This window comes from Nelumbo nucifera, chromosome 1 (assembly GCF_055504915.1).
Source record: "Nelumbo nucifera cultivar China Antique chromosome 1, China Antique-T2T, whole genome shotgun sequence".
Lineage (NCBI taxonomy): Eukaryota > Viridiplantae > Streptophyta > Magnoliopsida > Proteales > Nelumbonaceae > Nelumbo > Nelumbo nucifera.
The window spans coordinates 61658747-61676732 of NC_142649.1; the positions used below are offsets into that span (position 1 = coordinate 61658747).

At 31.9% G+C, this 17986-nt stretch overlaps 2 protein-coding genes across 5 annotated transcripts in view; both read right to left on the bottom strand.

Moving 5' to 3' along the window:
• WIP2 (WPP domain interacting protein 2) overlaps positions 1-394 on the bottom strand; it is a 32125-nt gene extending 31731 nt beyond the window's left edge. Inside the window, exon 1 of one of the 4 annotated variants that reach the window (XM_010254592.3) lies at positions 247-394. The gene's annotated coding sequence lies outside the window, so the exon portion shown is untranslated. Of the gene's footprint in view, positions 1-234 lie in introns of all 4 variants that reach the window. The other 3 variants (XM_010254593.3, XM_010254591.3, XM_010254594.3) reach the window with 3 other exon arrangements.
• Positions 395-12438: 12044 nt separating this feature from the next.
• LOC104594338 (uncharacterized) lies at positions 12439-15741 on the bottom strand. Its single transcript, XM_010254590.3, has 2 exons — positions 15602-15741; positions 12439-13940 (listed from the first exon to the last, which is right to left on the bottom strand). The coding sequence occupies exon 2, from the start codon at positions 13914-13916 to the stop codon at positions 12699-12701; it is 1218 nt and encodes a 405-aa protein (XP_010252892.1). The 5' UTR covers positions 13917-13940; positions 15602-15741; the 3' UTR covers positions 12439-12698.
• Between the last annotated feature and the right edge of the window lie 2245 nt (positions 15742-17986).

Consider the following 17986-nt stretch of genomic DNA (forward strand, 5'->3'; position numbering starts at 1 on the left):
AAATTTGGACCAAAAATACGTAGATTTAATCTAAAATAAAAATGATCAGAAGCTCTTTGTTGATCATAAATGTCATAGATTGACGAATTTAGGGGGCGAGGGGGAGAAAGGATTCAACTTCGAGTTGATCCTCTCTAAAAATATCGGATCGACTAAAAACAAAGTTGGAAACAATAAAAAGATTGAGTTCAAAGTGGAAAAGGGAGGAGAGAGAGAGAGAGAGAGAGAGAGCACCTTTAATTTTACCTAGGAAGCAAGGATCATGAAGTTGAAGATGATAAACAGGGGAAGCTGAATCAGGGAATCTGACGGTGGTAGAAACCCTGAGCCTTGGTAGGATTTGCAGCTTTAAAGCCGGAAATTATTGGCGAGAAAAAAAAAAAGTGAAGATGAGTTGTTGGAACGTGGGGAATGTCGGAGTTGCCAGGTAGATAGGTGGCATAATACACGTGGCAATGCTGGTAAAACCCGAAGGTTCCGCTGGCACATCCTTATCAGCACGAGTTCGGATCTACTCTCACAGAACGCACCTTACGGGCACATCCCATCATCTATCGAAAACATTTCCCATTATTATTCATGAGAGATCTTCTCAATGGACGGTGGGATGTGTCTGTGAGGTCGATGTGAAGTGCGCTCAGTGAAAGCATAATCCAATTCCCTCTTAGCACCAATCGCATCATTTCAGTTCAGGGCTAATCATCATTCAGTACAATCCAAACCATTTAAGTCGTAGCCCATATGCTAATTTATAACCAAACCCAACGAATTGAGATATGCTCCTCACACAGGGCGCCTCACAACGACCTTGTATTGGGAACATTTCCGGTAAATAATAACACATAAATACGAAAGATGTTCCGATGTTCCCAATGCACAGTGGGATGTGTCTTTGAGGTCGTTGTGAGGCACCTGTGTGAGGAGCAGATCCGGTCTCAAACCAAACCCTTTTGTCCCTCTTTGTGGTTGCTTTTTCGGCAAGCACTTTGGTCCTAGGTAGGGGTGCAAATGTCAATCCGAGATCCAATCCTATTTGGTCGAATTCGAATCACTTCTGTTTGGATCTTTTGTTCAGATCAGATTCAAATCACCATTATTTGATCTGAGAAGATTCGATCCGATATATATTATATATTTATAAATATATATATATAATATGTATATATGTTATTTATTTATTTATAAATATATATTTTATAAATTTGTCTTATTATTTATTTTTTATAAAAAACATATATATATATATATGATGAAAATAATTACAAGATATTTGTATTTTTTGTTTTTATTTAAATTAATATATTTTATTTTTTAATAATATATTACTTTTTAAAGAAAACAAACTGGATCGGATCAGATCCGAAGATCTGATTTATCAATAGGATTCGAATTCAAATAGAGTCCTATCATATTCGACCAAATATTCAGATTGGATCTGACATGAACAATGTCGGATCAAATTCGAATTAGGGTATATTCGTATATACCCTTATTGGAATCCGATCCAATCTGTTTGCATCCCTAGTCTCAAGAAGAGAGAGAGAGAGAGAGAGAGAGAGAGAGAGAAGATAATAACAATGGACTCCGGATTCCATATCTCTTGCCCACGTCTACTCACAACACACTAACCCCCATGCATAATACTATGTAGGAGGATGAGATATTCTCCATGTGTGGCTGTAATGATATGTGGGTAGACGTGGGCAGAGTTATCATGCAAAGGAGATCCAAACTCATAACAATGAGGTTGGATCCAATGTGATGATGATTTTTGGAAATAGAGGATTTCTCGTGGGAATCACACGGTTTAGTTTATAGATAAACTAGCTAGTGAGGACCCGTGCGATGCACAAGCTTTGTTAAGTGAAATCTAAACAATAAAAATACATAAGAGTAATGCATGTATGTTTGGTTTCGTGGGAGTTTTCTAAGAGGCTTATTTTTAGATAAATGTTTATTTGAAAAATGCCATTTTAAGTGTTTTCTACATTTTCTATTTGGTTGGACGTTTTATGGGCATTTCAATTAACACCCCATAAAGTTGCTTTCCACCTCAAATAAAGTGCGCTACATCAGCATTTCATTTCAAGAAATGCCCAAGCATTGGAAGAAGCATGAATTTGATGTTTCCCCAGCCTAAATGCCCCACGAACATAAGTCAAAGCATTTTAGTTTTCTAGTGTTTATTTGATAAACAATGAGACCATGCATTTTAACTTTTTAATAACTAATTTGATAGAAGTCTTCCCGAGTTGGTCGGTGTGCTAGCATTTCTGATCGGCTTTGGTTCAACAACTTTTCAACCTAACCGAGTTAGGTCAGTTTCAGTTTGGTCATTTGTAAACCAACCCAAAACTGAACTAACCCGACCATATATATATATCTATATATATATATATAGATATATATATATATAGATATATATATATATATTTCTTAGTCTAAAATATTTTATATCATAAATTTACTTCTTTTTTTAATTTTTTAATAATATCACTATATTTTTATTAAATTTAGATTTAACTTTAAGCTTAAATATTTTGAACAAACAAATCAAACCAAAAATAGATCCAAATTGATACAACCTAAGTTGACGAGTTTTCACTAATGGTCAGTTAGTTTTGGGTGACAAATTCCCAACCCAACCAAGTCGATTTGGTAGGCAAAACAACCTACAATTGAACTGAACCAATCCTTCAATACTCCTAATTTTAGCTAAACTAATAGTTTAATCTCTAATAATTATTGAAAATTTATAGCAAAAATACACGATTATTGAAAATAAATTTATAATGAAAATACATTAAATTAGTTAATAAATAGTGTAATCTCAAATAATAGATTAATCTCTAATAAATATTAATCAATAAATTATAAAAATACATAATTACTAAAAATATATTTATAAAAAAAATACAATAAATAAAATTTCAAAAGTTAAATAGTAGTTGTTTAATCTCCAATAATTATTGATAATTTTCTGTTAAATAAAAAAATAGATTTATAAATAATTATTAAAAATATATTTATCAAAAAATACAATAAACAATTAATGAAAATACAATAAATATTAATTTTAGTTCTTAAAAATATATAATGAATATACACTATTATCGTACAATTATTATTAATAAACATTATATTTTTTTGAAAGTTATTTTCTATAATTTTTAATTGATATAAGCAAAATTAGTTATTTACAACATTATTTAGTTATTAAAATAATATTGCTATTTAATTAAAATATTAATTATTTCTTGATTTTAATAATTTGTAAACTAATAGTTAGTACTATTAGTACATAATTCGTAATTAATTTTGTAAAATATTAAATTATTATTTATATGAATATTATGAAATCTATGACAATTATTATTAATAAACATTATATTTTTTTGAAAGTTATTTTCTATAATTTTTAATTGATATAAGCAAAATTAGTTATTTACAACATTATTTAGTTATTAAAATAATATTTCTATTTAATTAAAATATTAATTATTTCTTGATTTTAATAAATTGTAAACTAATAGTTAGTACTATTAGTACATAATTCGTAATTAATTTTGTAAAATATTAAATTATTATTTATATGAATATTATGAAATCTATGAAAATTATTTTTCTACTTTTAAGAAATTTTTTAAATTTATTACATGATTTTGTTATTTTAACTATTTAAAATTTAGTCATGTTAAATATTTCGTAATTTAAATATTTAATAATATATAAAATATTTATATTTTTTCAATATTTGAATTTTATTTATTTTAAAGTTATTACATAATATTAGATATTTTGTTATATACTTATTTATCTATTTTTAAAGTTTTGTTATTTAAGATATTTATTTATTGAAATATTTAGACAAAATTTTATTTTTTGAATGCTAAATTTTTATTATTTGAATAACATTTAAATTGAATAATTCATAAAATTATAATTTATATTGTTACTACATAATTTCATGATGAATTTTGTAAAAATATAATAATATGAATATTTTTAAATCTATTATAATTAATTTTTGTTTTTTGAATAAATATTTTAAAGTTAGTATATAATTTCGTTATAATATTTAAATAATTCTGATTTTTTTAGTTGAAACTTTCTTTAGATAAGCATCGATAAAAAGTGGGGGGAGAGGATAGATAGGAATTAGAGATAGTTTAGGAGAGAATCTCTCTACTAAATTAGAGATAATTTAAGAGATAAATAGGAGTTAGAAATAATTTAGGAGATAAATAGTAATTAGATACAATTTAGGAGAATATGGGGGAAAGTGGTGCCACTTGGCTAAACATTAGAAAAGCAAATCCCTCTTTCTTTATGGTTGTTATAAATAATTAAGCCTATGCTATTTTCTTATTGGTTTAATGGATAATTATGTGGAATTAAAAAAATAAAAAATTCAAAGAAAACAGGAAATTAGGAAGATGGATTTGGGGAAAGAAGAGACATGGTGACATGGACCGTCTTTCTATATATAAATAGATAGATAGATAGATAGATAGATACACATACGTTTATACATGTATATATGCACACATACATCTATATGTTAATGTTTTTAAAAATATGGTTGAATATGTTTGAATATTTTCTAATAGGATTGTAAATTTTAATTATTTTATTTTTATTTTTAAATAAAATAAAAAACAAAAACATAATGATTGACATTATAAGGAATCATGGGGAGTGGGGATCTCCATGGGGATGGGGATAACTTTATCCCCATTAGCGGGGATGGGGATAGGGGACTTGGAGAGGCTCCTCGTCCCCGTCCCGCCCCGTTGCCATTCTGAATCAAACTAATGAAACTGATCAACCCGATTTTTAGTATTTCCAGTCGGCTTTGGTTCAACAATTTCTCAACCCAATTAGGTTGGATTAGTTTCGCTTTGGTCATTTATAAACTGACTAAAATCAAAATGACCTAACTATATATATACATATATATATATATATATTTTAAATATATTTTTTTAATATGGAAAAGTGAGAAAATTCCAATATTTCTTAGGCTAAAATAGTTTATATCATTGTAAATTTTAATTTTTAATTTATTTTTTTTTATTTTTAATATATTTTTTTAATAATACCATTGTAAATTTTAATTTTTTTTTTTAAGTTTAACTGAAAATTGACCCAAACCGATATAACCAAAGTGACCAACCCCCGAACTTGTTCAAGTCGATTTGGTTGGCTAAACAACCTACAACTAAACCGAACCAGCCCATGAACAAAAGTTTAATCTCCAATAATTATTAAAAATATATAGCAAAAATACACAATAAAAAAAATTTAAAAAGCTAAATAATAGTAGTTTAAACTCCAATAATTATTGAAAATTTTCTGTTAAATAACAAAACAAAAATAGATTTATATATAATTATTGAAAATATATTTATGATAAATACAATAAATAATTACTGAAATACAATAAATATTAACTTATTATGTATAACTATATAATAAATAAAGATTAAGTTTTTAAAATTATTATTCATAAACAATAATTTTGTTGAAAGTTATTTTCTAGAATTATTAATTGGTATAAATGAAATTAGTTATTTACAATATTATTTATTTATTGAAATAATATCATTATTTAAAATTTAAAATAATAATTACTTGTTGAATTTAATAATCCATAAAATTATAGTAGTATTAATACATAATTTTTTTATTTTAACTATTTAAAATCTAGTTGTGTTAAATATTTTGTTATTTAACTAAATATTTAAAATCTTAATCTATTTATTATAATTGAAAATTATTCAATAACTATTTAAAATATATTATTAATTGATTTAAAATATTAATTTTAATATTTTGTTATTTAAGATATTTAGTTATTGAAATACTTAAGTAATATTTCATTTTTAATGTTAGATTTTTATTATTTGAATAACAGTTAGATTGAATAATCCATAAAATCATAATTTGTATTGTTTGTACATAATTTCATGATGAATTTTGTAAAAATACATAATTATTAATAATATGAATATTATTAGATTGATTAAGCATCACTATTTACTTGCCCTAACTTTTCTATTGAAGAACTAGTACTTTCCATTGGAGAAGTTGCGTAGGCTCAATTTGGAAGGAGTACAAATACAAATATGTATACTGCAAAATCTTGTATTTTGTATTATTTTGTATGTATTTGCACTAGACATATTTGTATTTGTACTCCCTCCAAACTAAGCCATAGGAAAACATCATTAGAGAAGACAATGATTTTGTTGAAGAAGAGGGATTTAGACCACTATTGTTGTAATTTCAGTTATTAATCCATAACAAAGGGTGGGTTAGACCATCATTATTGCCTAAGAAAACGAGTAATTCTTCAGTCACCGAAGAAGACAATCAAGGTAAAATGGTCTAAAAAATATTGAAAATGGTAGTTTTGACATTAAAAAAAAAATTGAGTTGCACATGTCATCAATGGATAATTGATGGACTACTAATGATGGTAGGGGTGCAAATGGATCATTAGATCATGATCCAATCCGATCAGAAGTCCAATCATATTTTGTTGAATTTGATCAGAAGTCCATCAATGGATAATTGATGGACTCTCTCTCTCTCTCTCTCTCTCTCTCTCTCTCTCTATATATATATATATATATATAATACCCATTTTCAACTTCCTTGGAATACCCTCAAATATAACAATGAGAGCAAAATGTGTCTCAACGAGTAGAAATCTTATATATAAATCATTTAAGGGCATAAATATGTTTAATAAGGCTGAGTCGCCATTTAGGGCAATTTGGTTATGAAAATTGCATTTGTGCTGACATGGACAACTTTTGTCAAAGTCATGGCGAGTTTAATTCAAATTCGACATTTAGGGTTCTCTGGACGTTTTGAAAAGTCATGGTGAGTTTAAGAGAAATGCTGAAAAGTCATGGTGAGTTTTGGACAATTTCCCTTATATAAATATATATAACACATATATATGTTATTTATTTATTTATTTATGAATATGTTATTTATATTGCATTTTGGTAAGTTTATTTTTTATAAAAAACATGTATATATTTTTCTTTTAAATATATACATGAAAAGATATTGCATTTTTTGTTTTTCTTTATTTAAATTGTTATTTTTTATTTTTCTTTTAATAATTGATTGATTTTTTAAAAATTTTAATCAGATCAGATCAGATCCTAATATCTGACTTCCTCATTGGATTTGAATTCAAATCGATGCATATGAGATCCGATTATATCGGATTCAGATATACCTTAATTCAAATTCGACCAGTTGCACCCCTAATGGTGGGTACTAAATTGGTAGTTTTCAAAAGTTCAGATAATACAATAGCATGTTTTGAAGTTTGGGTACTGAAATGAGACTAACCCCAAAGTATATGATACTAATATACAACTTACCTTTACTTTATTTCATACTTGCTGTGAGTTCAAATTTGTTCCAACTAACACACCCAACACTATCCCAACAAACCATTACAATTGTACATAGGGAATTTATCCCCATGAATGATAAGGGAGGTATGGCCGACTAAAATGGACTATTGGGATGGTATTACGAGTGCTTTGTTGGGATCTGCTAGCAACAAAAACTGTCCCAATATGATTCCAAGATCTGTATCTATACATCATAGACATAGTATATCCCAATCTTATGATGAGATGTGTAGATATATACAAATCATGTTCGAGCTGTATTGGGACAATTTTTATTGTAACCAGACCCCAACTTATTAATAAAGGATCCAATAAGCCCGAAGGTGGATTAGATATGCTACCAACACAACAAAACGTTCTTGACAAGTTGGCATTGTCCCAATAGGCCACTGCAACCCTACATTTGGCAACATCTCCCTTGTCATTCATGGGAGATATTCCTTATGTACACGTATAATGGCTTCTTGGGATAGTGTTGGGAGTATTTGTTACAACATACAACAGATCTGAACTCACAGCAAACCATAAATTTCCATAAAATTGAACCATGTAAGTCCCAACAAAAGTTCTCCAATTCCAAAATTTTCCAAAGGAACCATCTTAGTCTTAGGGTGTAGGGATAGTGACCGTGGATCAGCGCCCTTCTTAATTTGTCATCACCTGCACTGTTTGTCAGACTCATGGACCTACTGACGGATAAGCCTCTCCTATCTAATTCAGAATTCAGATTAGGTGAAGCATTGGCTGTACAACTGGCTGTAAAACCAACAAGTGATTAAATACATATGGGACCCCAATAAGAGGTGTTGAATCATGAATGGTTGTGACATGTATTAAAAGACTGGTGTGAGACATTATAATTGATCCCACAATTTCTGTATGACATAAAACACCTCTTACAGACATAATCTTGAAGAATCATCATTGTCTCCCACTCTTCATTGCTTTTTTTTTTTTAGTTTTTTATTTTCTTCCTCTCTTTCTTAGCTTTTAACTTATATAAATAGATACAATACAGGGCTAGAAGCATAAACCAAACCTAATTTCCTAATTTGTGATGTACACCCCAACTTGACAAGTGACAACTTCTTCATCTTCGATCTTGACAGTCTAACCGTCAAACCTTCAATTTGGACAAAAAGTCTAAATTAGGTTTTAAAACATAAAAAAAAAATAGTTGCAATTTAAAAAAAAAAATTAATTGCAATTAGACCTGTTTATGAATTGGGTTTGAGATTGGCTTTTGCCAAAATTTGAATAAACTCGGACTTCGGATCGAGTTCAAGTCAAGCCTGAAACCTGTCAAATAAGTCTAATTGCAATTCAGCTTTGCTCCCATTGGACATTGTGGCAAGGTAGTAGAGGGGATTCATATATAGGCTTAGAGGAGAGTAAAGAGGAATGATGCCAAATGACTACCTAGACTACATGGTCATTGGCCTATATATATATATATATATATATATATATTATGTTATCAATTAAAAGACAAAGTGTTAGGCAAGTCAGTTCATTATTCAACAAACCAAATTTGGGTCATTACTTTGGCATATTAAATTAACTTTTAACCCTATTCATTTGTGGTTATATTTATTTTAGGCATGATCACTTCATGTAATCTTGTCGGTGAATGGAATTTTGTCCAAAGGCTTAAAAGATCAGGTAGACATAGGGGTTTCGATTGGATTAGATTTGGTCCAATCCGATCTAGTCCAATGTGAGCCCATTACAAATGGACTAGGTCCAATCCAATTTAATGAATAATCTGGATCATTTTGGATTGGTCCAATTTAATGTTCGGACCATCCAATTTGTTCAAATTCATTTTAATTTAAATTGGTTTCAACTCAAACTTGGTCCATTGACACTTATATTCTTATCTTATATCAATGGACTGGATATTGGCTTAATCCAACCAAATCCAGTATAAAATTATTACGTATGGATCAGGTCCAATCCACTATGTCTTTTTGGTCCATCCAATCAGTCCAAATTGATTTTGGCCGGTCCATTGACACTCTTAGGTAGACGCATACTATGAGCATGATGAGTAAATAGGAAGTGTTTTTTGACACCTGCCCCTTAAAATACCCCCACCCCCAGCCTAACCTTGGAAAAGATTAAAATCAACTTCTGATAGAGGTGTAGAATATCTCATTCACTATGCTTACAATACTGTTCCTATTATAAATGGACTTAAGGCTCAGTTTGGAAAGAGTACAAATACAAATCTGTACAGTATAAATACATACAAAATAATATAAAATACAAGATTTTACACTCTACATATTTGTATTTATACTCCTACCAAATTGAGCCTAATACATATTTGTATTTGTCCTCAATTTGAAAAGAGTACAAATACAAATATATATAAAATATTGCAAAATACATCGTTTTGCACTCTACATATTTATATTTTATTTGTATTTATACTCCTTGAAAACTGAGCCTGAAGGACATAAATATTCAACATCTATTCCTGTTGCCACTTGCCACCAGGGTTGGAGGATTTAAGGGGACGGGGATCCCACGGTTGTCTAGCTCACCATCAAATTGCATGGAACCAAGAGAGAGAAGAAACACCACCACCAATAGATATTATTATTAATATCTGGTAACTGCCCACTTCTGCTTTGCACAATTTAGAGGATAAAAAGAAAAAGAGTGGATTTGCTTTCTTAATAAATTTGGGGATCTATTTATTTAATTAGAAGCTAGCAGATTAGGTACCTACTAATTGGATTATCCTTTGGACCCAACTCTACGGACCTAATTGTGACTAGATGTAAAGTTTGGGGACCCAGCTAATAGGAACATGTAAATTGGATGTCTAAGTATTTTAGGGACCCATTTTCACCCCTAGTTTTAACTATTAACTAAAACTATTCAATATATTTAAGGCAAAGTCTATAATTCATTTATTGCACCGTGCAACAAAATATGTGGATTAATGATGTCTTTTAATTCACATTGTTTGAATGTGAATTAATGAAAGTAAGATATCTTTAACATGATTGAGTAAGTCAATATCAGTGAATGTACCATAGTTGGACTCTATATTTAAATAGCATTTATTCCAATTTCTTCAAAAATTTGTGTCTTCAATTCTTAAGGTTGTATTTGATTTGAACTAATTTGTGTTTTCTTCAAAAATGGAATGTTGGTGGAAAGTTCTTAAGGAAATTTTACGTCTCTTTTACAACTTTCCATTTCCCTCTTATTTTCTATCAAACTAAACACAACCTAAGGAGGCGTTCTACAACATGAATTGTTTTTCTTGTTGCTGGTTTAAAAAACAAACCAAAACCAACTTGTATGAAAACAGACTGTTTCTCAAAACAAAAACATAAGAAACATGTTCTTGGTTGTGTTTTTTGTTTTCAAAACTGAAACCAAAAACAGGTTCTTGAATTTGGTTTAAAAAACATGTTTTCATTTGATTACTCAATATCATGTTCTATAAATCATGGTTTTTAAAACCGATCCAGAGACTGAACCGGTTGGGTCCGGTTACTGGGTCGAATGGTCCGATCGTTCGAACCAAACGGTCAGCCTGTTCTGACAAAAAAATAAAAACTGATCAAAACAGTTCGAACGGTTAACTGCCCGGGTCAGTGGTTTGCTGACCAAAATCAACAGTTTTTTGAGAAATCCCGGTTTTGGGGAAAAACGGAACTGGTCACTTGACCAATTCCCGGTTTTCCGGTCCGACCATCCGATTTGGTCCAGTTTTGAAAACCATGCCATAAGCCATATAATTTCTATACTAGAAAAATTGTTTTTGTTTTAAAACTCAATATTTTGTTGGTTCCAAAAACATGTATTTGTTTTCAAATAAATCATGTAAATCATATAAATAAGTTGTTTTTGTTTCATGTTTTCAAAAACCCAATATTTCGAACCAGACAATGAATGTTTTTGGAATTGCCACATCATAAAAAAAACATGTTTTTGAACTCTATTTTTGTTTTCAAAGGGAAAAATAAGTTGGTTTTGTTTAAAAAAGTAGTACATGTTTTTGGAACCAACAAAATATTGGTTTTTAAAACAAAAGCAAATTTTTTAGTATAGAAATTATATGATTTATGGAACATAAAGTTGAATAATCAGATGAAAACATGTTTTTAAAACCAGATACAAAAACATATTTTTGATTTCAGTTTTAAAAATAGAAAACAAACACACAACCAAGAACTTTTTTTTTTGTGTTTTTGTTTTGAAAAACAATCTGTTTTCAAACCAGATGGTTTTGATTTGTTTTTGGATCTAGCAACAAGAAACATTTTGGGGTGAAATACTCCCCCCCCAATAAATATACAATCTTAAAAGAATGGAGAGTTGTTTGTTGTATCTTTCATTTTGAGGCCACATTAGTCTCCTTATTCAATGCATTATTCATCACCAAATCAGATCATTTTTTTTTTCTTTTCAACAATAATCAAACAAGAGAACACTGTCGTTCTCTGCTAGGCAGGGGTAATTGGACGGGATTTGGTCCAATCCGATGAATACTTTGAATCATTTTGGACCGGTCCAATTCAATGTCTAAATCATCCAATCTGTTCAAATTGGTTTTAATTTAGATTGGTTCCCACCTAAACCTGGTCCATTGACACCTGTATTCTTATCTTCTATCATGGAACAAAAATTGGTTCAATCTGACCCAAACCAATACAAATCCATTATGGATGGACTAGGTCCAATCCAACCCAACAAATACTTCGGACCATTATGTCTGGATTAGTCCAATTCATAATGTCTTATTGGTCCATCCAATACGTTTAAATTGGTTTTGATTTGAAGGATCCAACCTAAATCTGGTCCATTGACATCCCTATTGCTAGGATAGAACAATTCCAGATTGTCAAGGTAATGCAGTATATGGATGCCAACACTAAGGACCTAAGCTCAAGAGTCTGTTCAGATCCACAACAAATCTATCTCAACCATTCATCCTCGACCCCACCCCCAAAAATAAAAGAAAATAAAAAGAAAAAAATGCATACAATAATGAATTGCATTGCCTGTATACAAAACATACATGTATAAGATCTACTAATGCAGCTTCCTCTCCTGATCACATCACCCAAAAAATAAATAAAAAAATGTTTCTCAAACTTAATCATTGGCCAAATGCTTATCATTTATTTTCTATTGGTAAGTTGTGAAAAGTTTCTTCTTGTTCTAAGAAGAGTCATGTGTGTTCTATTCTACAATACTAATTATCTGTTCCACTTTGAACCTTTATAATCTCTACTTAAGAACCAAGGCCAATCCCAGTTCCTCTTTTCTGTGGGGTGAAGTATCCTGATCCACTTGATTCTCATCTGCTACATCTTCCTCCAAATTATCTGAAATCTGTTTCAGGATGTATTTTTCCTCTTCCTTTAGCTGCCTCATTGCTTCTTCAAAGGCAGTCACCAGTTCCATGTCAAAAACAGAGCCATCATTGCATTCATTTTTGTTTGTAGGAGATGGTAAACTAAAACATCCAAATTTGGGAGTGACATATGAACCAGGAGAGAACAGTTGTCCCCCTACATCAAGCCATTCCTTTAGACTTCCCACGGATGGGAATTCAATAGCGGATTGAATTTTGAGTGTTGTTAGCCCCTTTGCCATAGCCTTTCTTCTCAAGCCCCTTTCCTTCATTGCAGTTCCTTTTTCAATGCCATCTCCAATTGATTCAATCACCTCATCAGAATTTGAGCAACTACAACTTATGAAATCATTTGTTGCTTCATTTTTTGAAATTTTAGGCTTATAAGTTTCTGCAACCCCTATCTCTTCAATAAAGCTATTTGTGTTAACTGCAGCTCCCTCGCCCTGATGGGATAAATCATTTCCATCAACTTCAATACTACTACACATTTTGGATGAAGTTTCATGAACATCTAGAAGTTTCTCCTTCGTGTTCTCTACTGAATCTTCAAACCTATTGTCCTGTGATTTCCATAGTAAATTTCTTTCTACCATTGCATCATATTCCTGTGCAGTATGAAAGCTGCTATGGTGTATGATTTCCCCATTCTCCCCATTCAACCCACATTCTTCCACATTGAAGCTGACTTCTGTAGGTGACTCACTTGCTGATGACCAATGGAAACTCTGAGACTGCTTATCTAAATTTTTTGGTCTCTCTACTCTTGGTGGTGATTGTAGCTTCTGTTGTTGTTCTTCATCATCTAAGCCTTCCATCAATTCCCATGTGTTGATCATCTCAGGATGCATAACATCAAGGGATGGTTTGATGCCTACGTTAGATTCTGAACTGAAACTTTCAGTATGGAGTCTCTTGGCTACTGCGTTGGTAGTGCAGACAAGAGCAAGGAACTGGTCCCCTCCATTCTTAGAGACGAGTATTTCTTCCAGCATGGGAAAGGCATTTGCTGTCCTATGCATTATTCTTTGGTTCACCTCTTCCTTAAAGCTTCCAGACCTAGTCAATACTTTTGAAGAAATGCAACCCATGTCTTATCACGTAATGATTTGCCACTGCACCAATCATCAAAATTTTAGTGTAATAATGTGCTTGTAACCAAAATGCAGAACATAGTGATACATGTTCCAAGTATTGGACATGATATAAACTTATTATACTCAGATACATGCACATACACTGGCACAAACAGAAATTTGACCCACCAAAATGATTCTCATGCTTATGTGGCTAAGGTTTAAAAGAACATTGCAGAAGATTTGGTTAGAATTATATGTTACATGTCAACTTTTATATTAGTTCATAACTTCATATTCAGAACCCATTAACTGGTGGAGTTATTTCAGATCTTGTATTCTGGATAGTAACTACAGTTGCCAAAGCACATATTTGCACAGGACAAGGACTCGACATAGGGTCTTAAAGATCAAGGAATACATTCCTTGATTGTAGTTGTACTAAAATAGAAAGCTAAAAAATCAAGAACAAAACAGAAGATGTGTACCAGTGAGTGAGGGAAAATGCAACCCATTTCTTCTCATGGACTGACTACAAACTAGCTTTTGCTACAACAAGGCACCAAGAGTTTCCAATGATTGGACGTGATGCTAAACTTATGATCATCAGAATTCAGAAACAAACAAGCACGCGCACACACACACACACAGAGTAGCTGCTGGGTTCAAAAGAACATTATAAAATGAGAGGGTTAAAGTGTTAAACCCATCTGATATAGTTGACTTTGGCATGAGTTCCCCTGTAATATTGCATTTACAGACAGTGATTACATAAAAGCTAGAAAAGCAAGAACTGAACAAGCTACTGCACTAGTGGAAGGAATTATAAGATATTGAAGAGAAAATTAGAAACAGATAAATGACATTTGAGATAGGTAGGGGCAATTTTGAAGTTCTTGTTTCCTTTCAAAAACTGTATATCCAATGGTGAGCTTTCTTGGTGAATGTTGCAATAATAATAATAATAATAATAATAATAATAATAATAATAATCATAGCATTATATAATGCCAACTAATCAGAGAAGGGTTACTGCTTGGCGTCATGAAAATATTAAAGAAAAAACGGAGACAGAAGAAAACGGTAGTAACACATAAATGAAACCCCACTAAATCTCTAAGAAGTAGCTTCATGGTTCATGTTATACAAGGGTTTAAATTTGTAAGATAAAAATAAAGCACCGAGTATGTAATTATTAAACACCAACCGAGGGCTGGCTCGTTGGAGTGTTACTTGGTTTGTCTAGCATTGACGCGAAACAAATCCCGCAACCAGCACTTTGGGGAAAAAGGGGTCAAATCTGAATATACAATGAGTGGTTGTATTACACAAACATAATATCCACATCAAATCAGAAGAATACCATGAAAGAAGGAAGAGGAGGAAATTGAATGGCATGAAGATACTGAAACAGAGATATCATCAGCCTTATTAATTTCACAATATGAGACCCAACTAGAATAACTAAAAACATTGATACAAACGATGACCAAGTGAAGCAAGACTAAAGACTAAACGGAACGGAATGACGGAACAGGATTCATGTGGCTAAAGGCTTAGATAGTGATGATGAAAACCAAGTGGAGAAAGAAGGTATGGGAGAGAACATATACATGACTGAAAACAGAATCATTGTTTAAAAACAAGTAAACAAACTAACAGAATAGAGCCAATTCAAGATGGAGCTAGGTCATTGTTACCTTTGGACGAAAATTTCCCAAAACTCAATCTGTAATATTATTTGTTCGGATTGAAACAAAACAAGATGGTGCTCCGTTTTCAGGTTGGAGCAGTTTCAGGGGAAGTCTTCTAGTTGGACTGCATCACCATTCACCGTTCACCATCTGCAATTTTCAAACTTCGACACTCCTATAGTCCTATTGCAATTGGACTTGCGGTATGCATAGAATAACACCACCAACATTTGCCAAAATTTCAAGTTTGCCACTTGTTGTTCATCAGCCAGCCTAAGTGGACAAAATCCCAAAATTAAATAAGAGTTTTGATTTTTATGCCCCGTTCATTTGCTGCTGGTATTCAGTGGGGTTAAGTTGATCAACCGATAAATTGATTTTTAAGCAAGAATCAGACAATGAATCGGTCAGGGGTCCGGTTTCTGGGTCGAATGGTCCGAATTGAACGATTTGACCACCTGAGTCAACAATTTATTGACCAAATCAAATAATTTTTGACAAAGTAACTGTTATGTTATGGGAAACAGAACTGGTCACGGACCATTCCCAATTTTCCTGTTCAACCATCCAATCCAATCCGGTTTTAAAAACCATACAATTAAGGTTGTTAACCCCTCCTGGAAGGTGAATAAGCAATTTATCCATGCATAATAATGCACTCTTCCTTCCACCTCTCTTTTTACTTAGATAAATTATATATCGTACAAGAACATCGAAACCTCACTTATTCGAACAAGCTTTACATAAAAACACTTGTTGGAATAAATGTATGTATTTAAATAAATAAAAACAAACAGAGCCTTAAAAAAGAAATTGAAAAGCTAGTCAATGAGCAAATGAGCAGAGGCAGGCAAAAATATAGTGGCACTTGTGAAATTTGTGCAAAAGCGAGGGTCACATGAATTAACCCGGGAGCTTGTAAATTAATTAATAGAAGGCATGCGGTGGGCGGGCGAAAAAGAAGTGGCCCATCTGATGTATATATAAATTCTTTTCCTACCAAACAAAATTAAGAAGAAGGCATATTTACTGATAAAGGGACATAAATTTCCCTGTTTGTAATTTCCATTTTACGGAAAGCGGTGGTCTATCATATGCTCTAATATTCGAATATCATTCATATGATGATGCATTTATTTACTCGCAAAGTGGTGTTTGGTAGGAAGTATTGATCAGACCAGCTCCGTTTTTTTTTACGTTTGTCACATCATTGAATTTTACTTTTTATTGGACGGACAACATTGGCAAAGGACACCATTCTTCAATGCCTGCTCAAGATTTTGGTTTATTACATATGGGCATTGATTGGAATGAGAAATTAGGTCCATCGGCCATGGGCTAATGCCATGAGATTTTAAATGACCTGGGCCTTACCTGAAGATAACAAGGTGAATGTTCCATTTTGTTTTTATAAAACAAGAAAGGGGCTACGCAGAATAGCACATCCCTAGGAATCAAAACAACTAGTAACTTTTTTAAGTAGTATTTGAAAATTTGAATTTGAATTCGAGATACCAAGTAAATGAATCGAATTCAGATAATTTAAATTGAATGAATGATCGAATTCGAATATGTTTTTTATATCGATTATTAGTCGAATCGAATTTGGATATAACATTATTCAATTCGATAAATATCCGATTTAATTACAATATTATAAATATATAAATTATATATTTATTTAACAATATTTGTGATGATTCATAAATATTGATTTCTTAAAAAGAAATATATTAATATATCATTTTATTAATAGTTCAAGTACAATGCATAATGATTTTCGGTAAAACCACTCAATATAATATTATTTTAAAAATAGTTCAAGTACAATGATCGTCTGTATGCATCGGTCACTTCATCTTACCGCTTATTACGGCTAGGGTCCCGACGTTGACCATGCCCCAAGCTACTACACAGGTAAACACGCCACTCCCTCTTGTAGTTGGCATGACCTATGCTAAACCGTCTGTGGTTCCCTTGGAGTCGGGCAATCCCAGTTCGATGACCTGGTACACTGCGTGCGGGCCATTCAGGTCCAAATGCAACAGGTCCAACACTATCAACAGTAAGTTCTCCATTAGTTCTACCAGCAACAGTATCAGCAACAATTCCCTCCACTACAGCAAAATCAGCAGTCGGTTCCACCCCGACACCCCGTAGTACAGCAGAATCAACCTCGTCTGCAAAACACTCGCTCTCCCCGCCGAGGCGAGACTTCCTAGGTTCCACTTCCTATTGGGAGCCAAGTTTCACCCCGCGGTAGGAGGGACAGACAGGTCACTCTGCCCGCTTTACAGGGCAATGTTGAAAGCAGATCGGGAGATACTCAACCCGCCAGGGCTATTTTACCTTGGCCTTCGCATCAAGAAGGTTCGCTCGCAGGTAACCAGT

What these genes read in the sequence shown, in the direction of transcription:
- LOC104594338 (XM_010254590.3), bottom strand. Translation starts at nt 13,916, where the DNA reads ATGGGTTGCATTTCTTCAAAAGTATTGACTAGGTCTGGAAGCTTTAAG.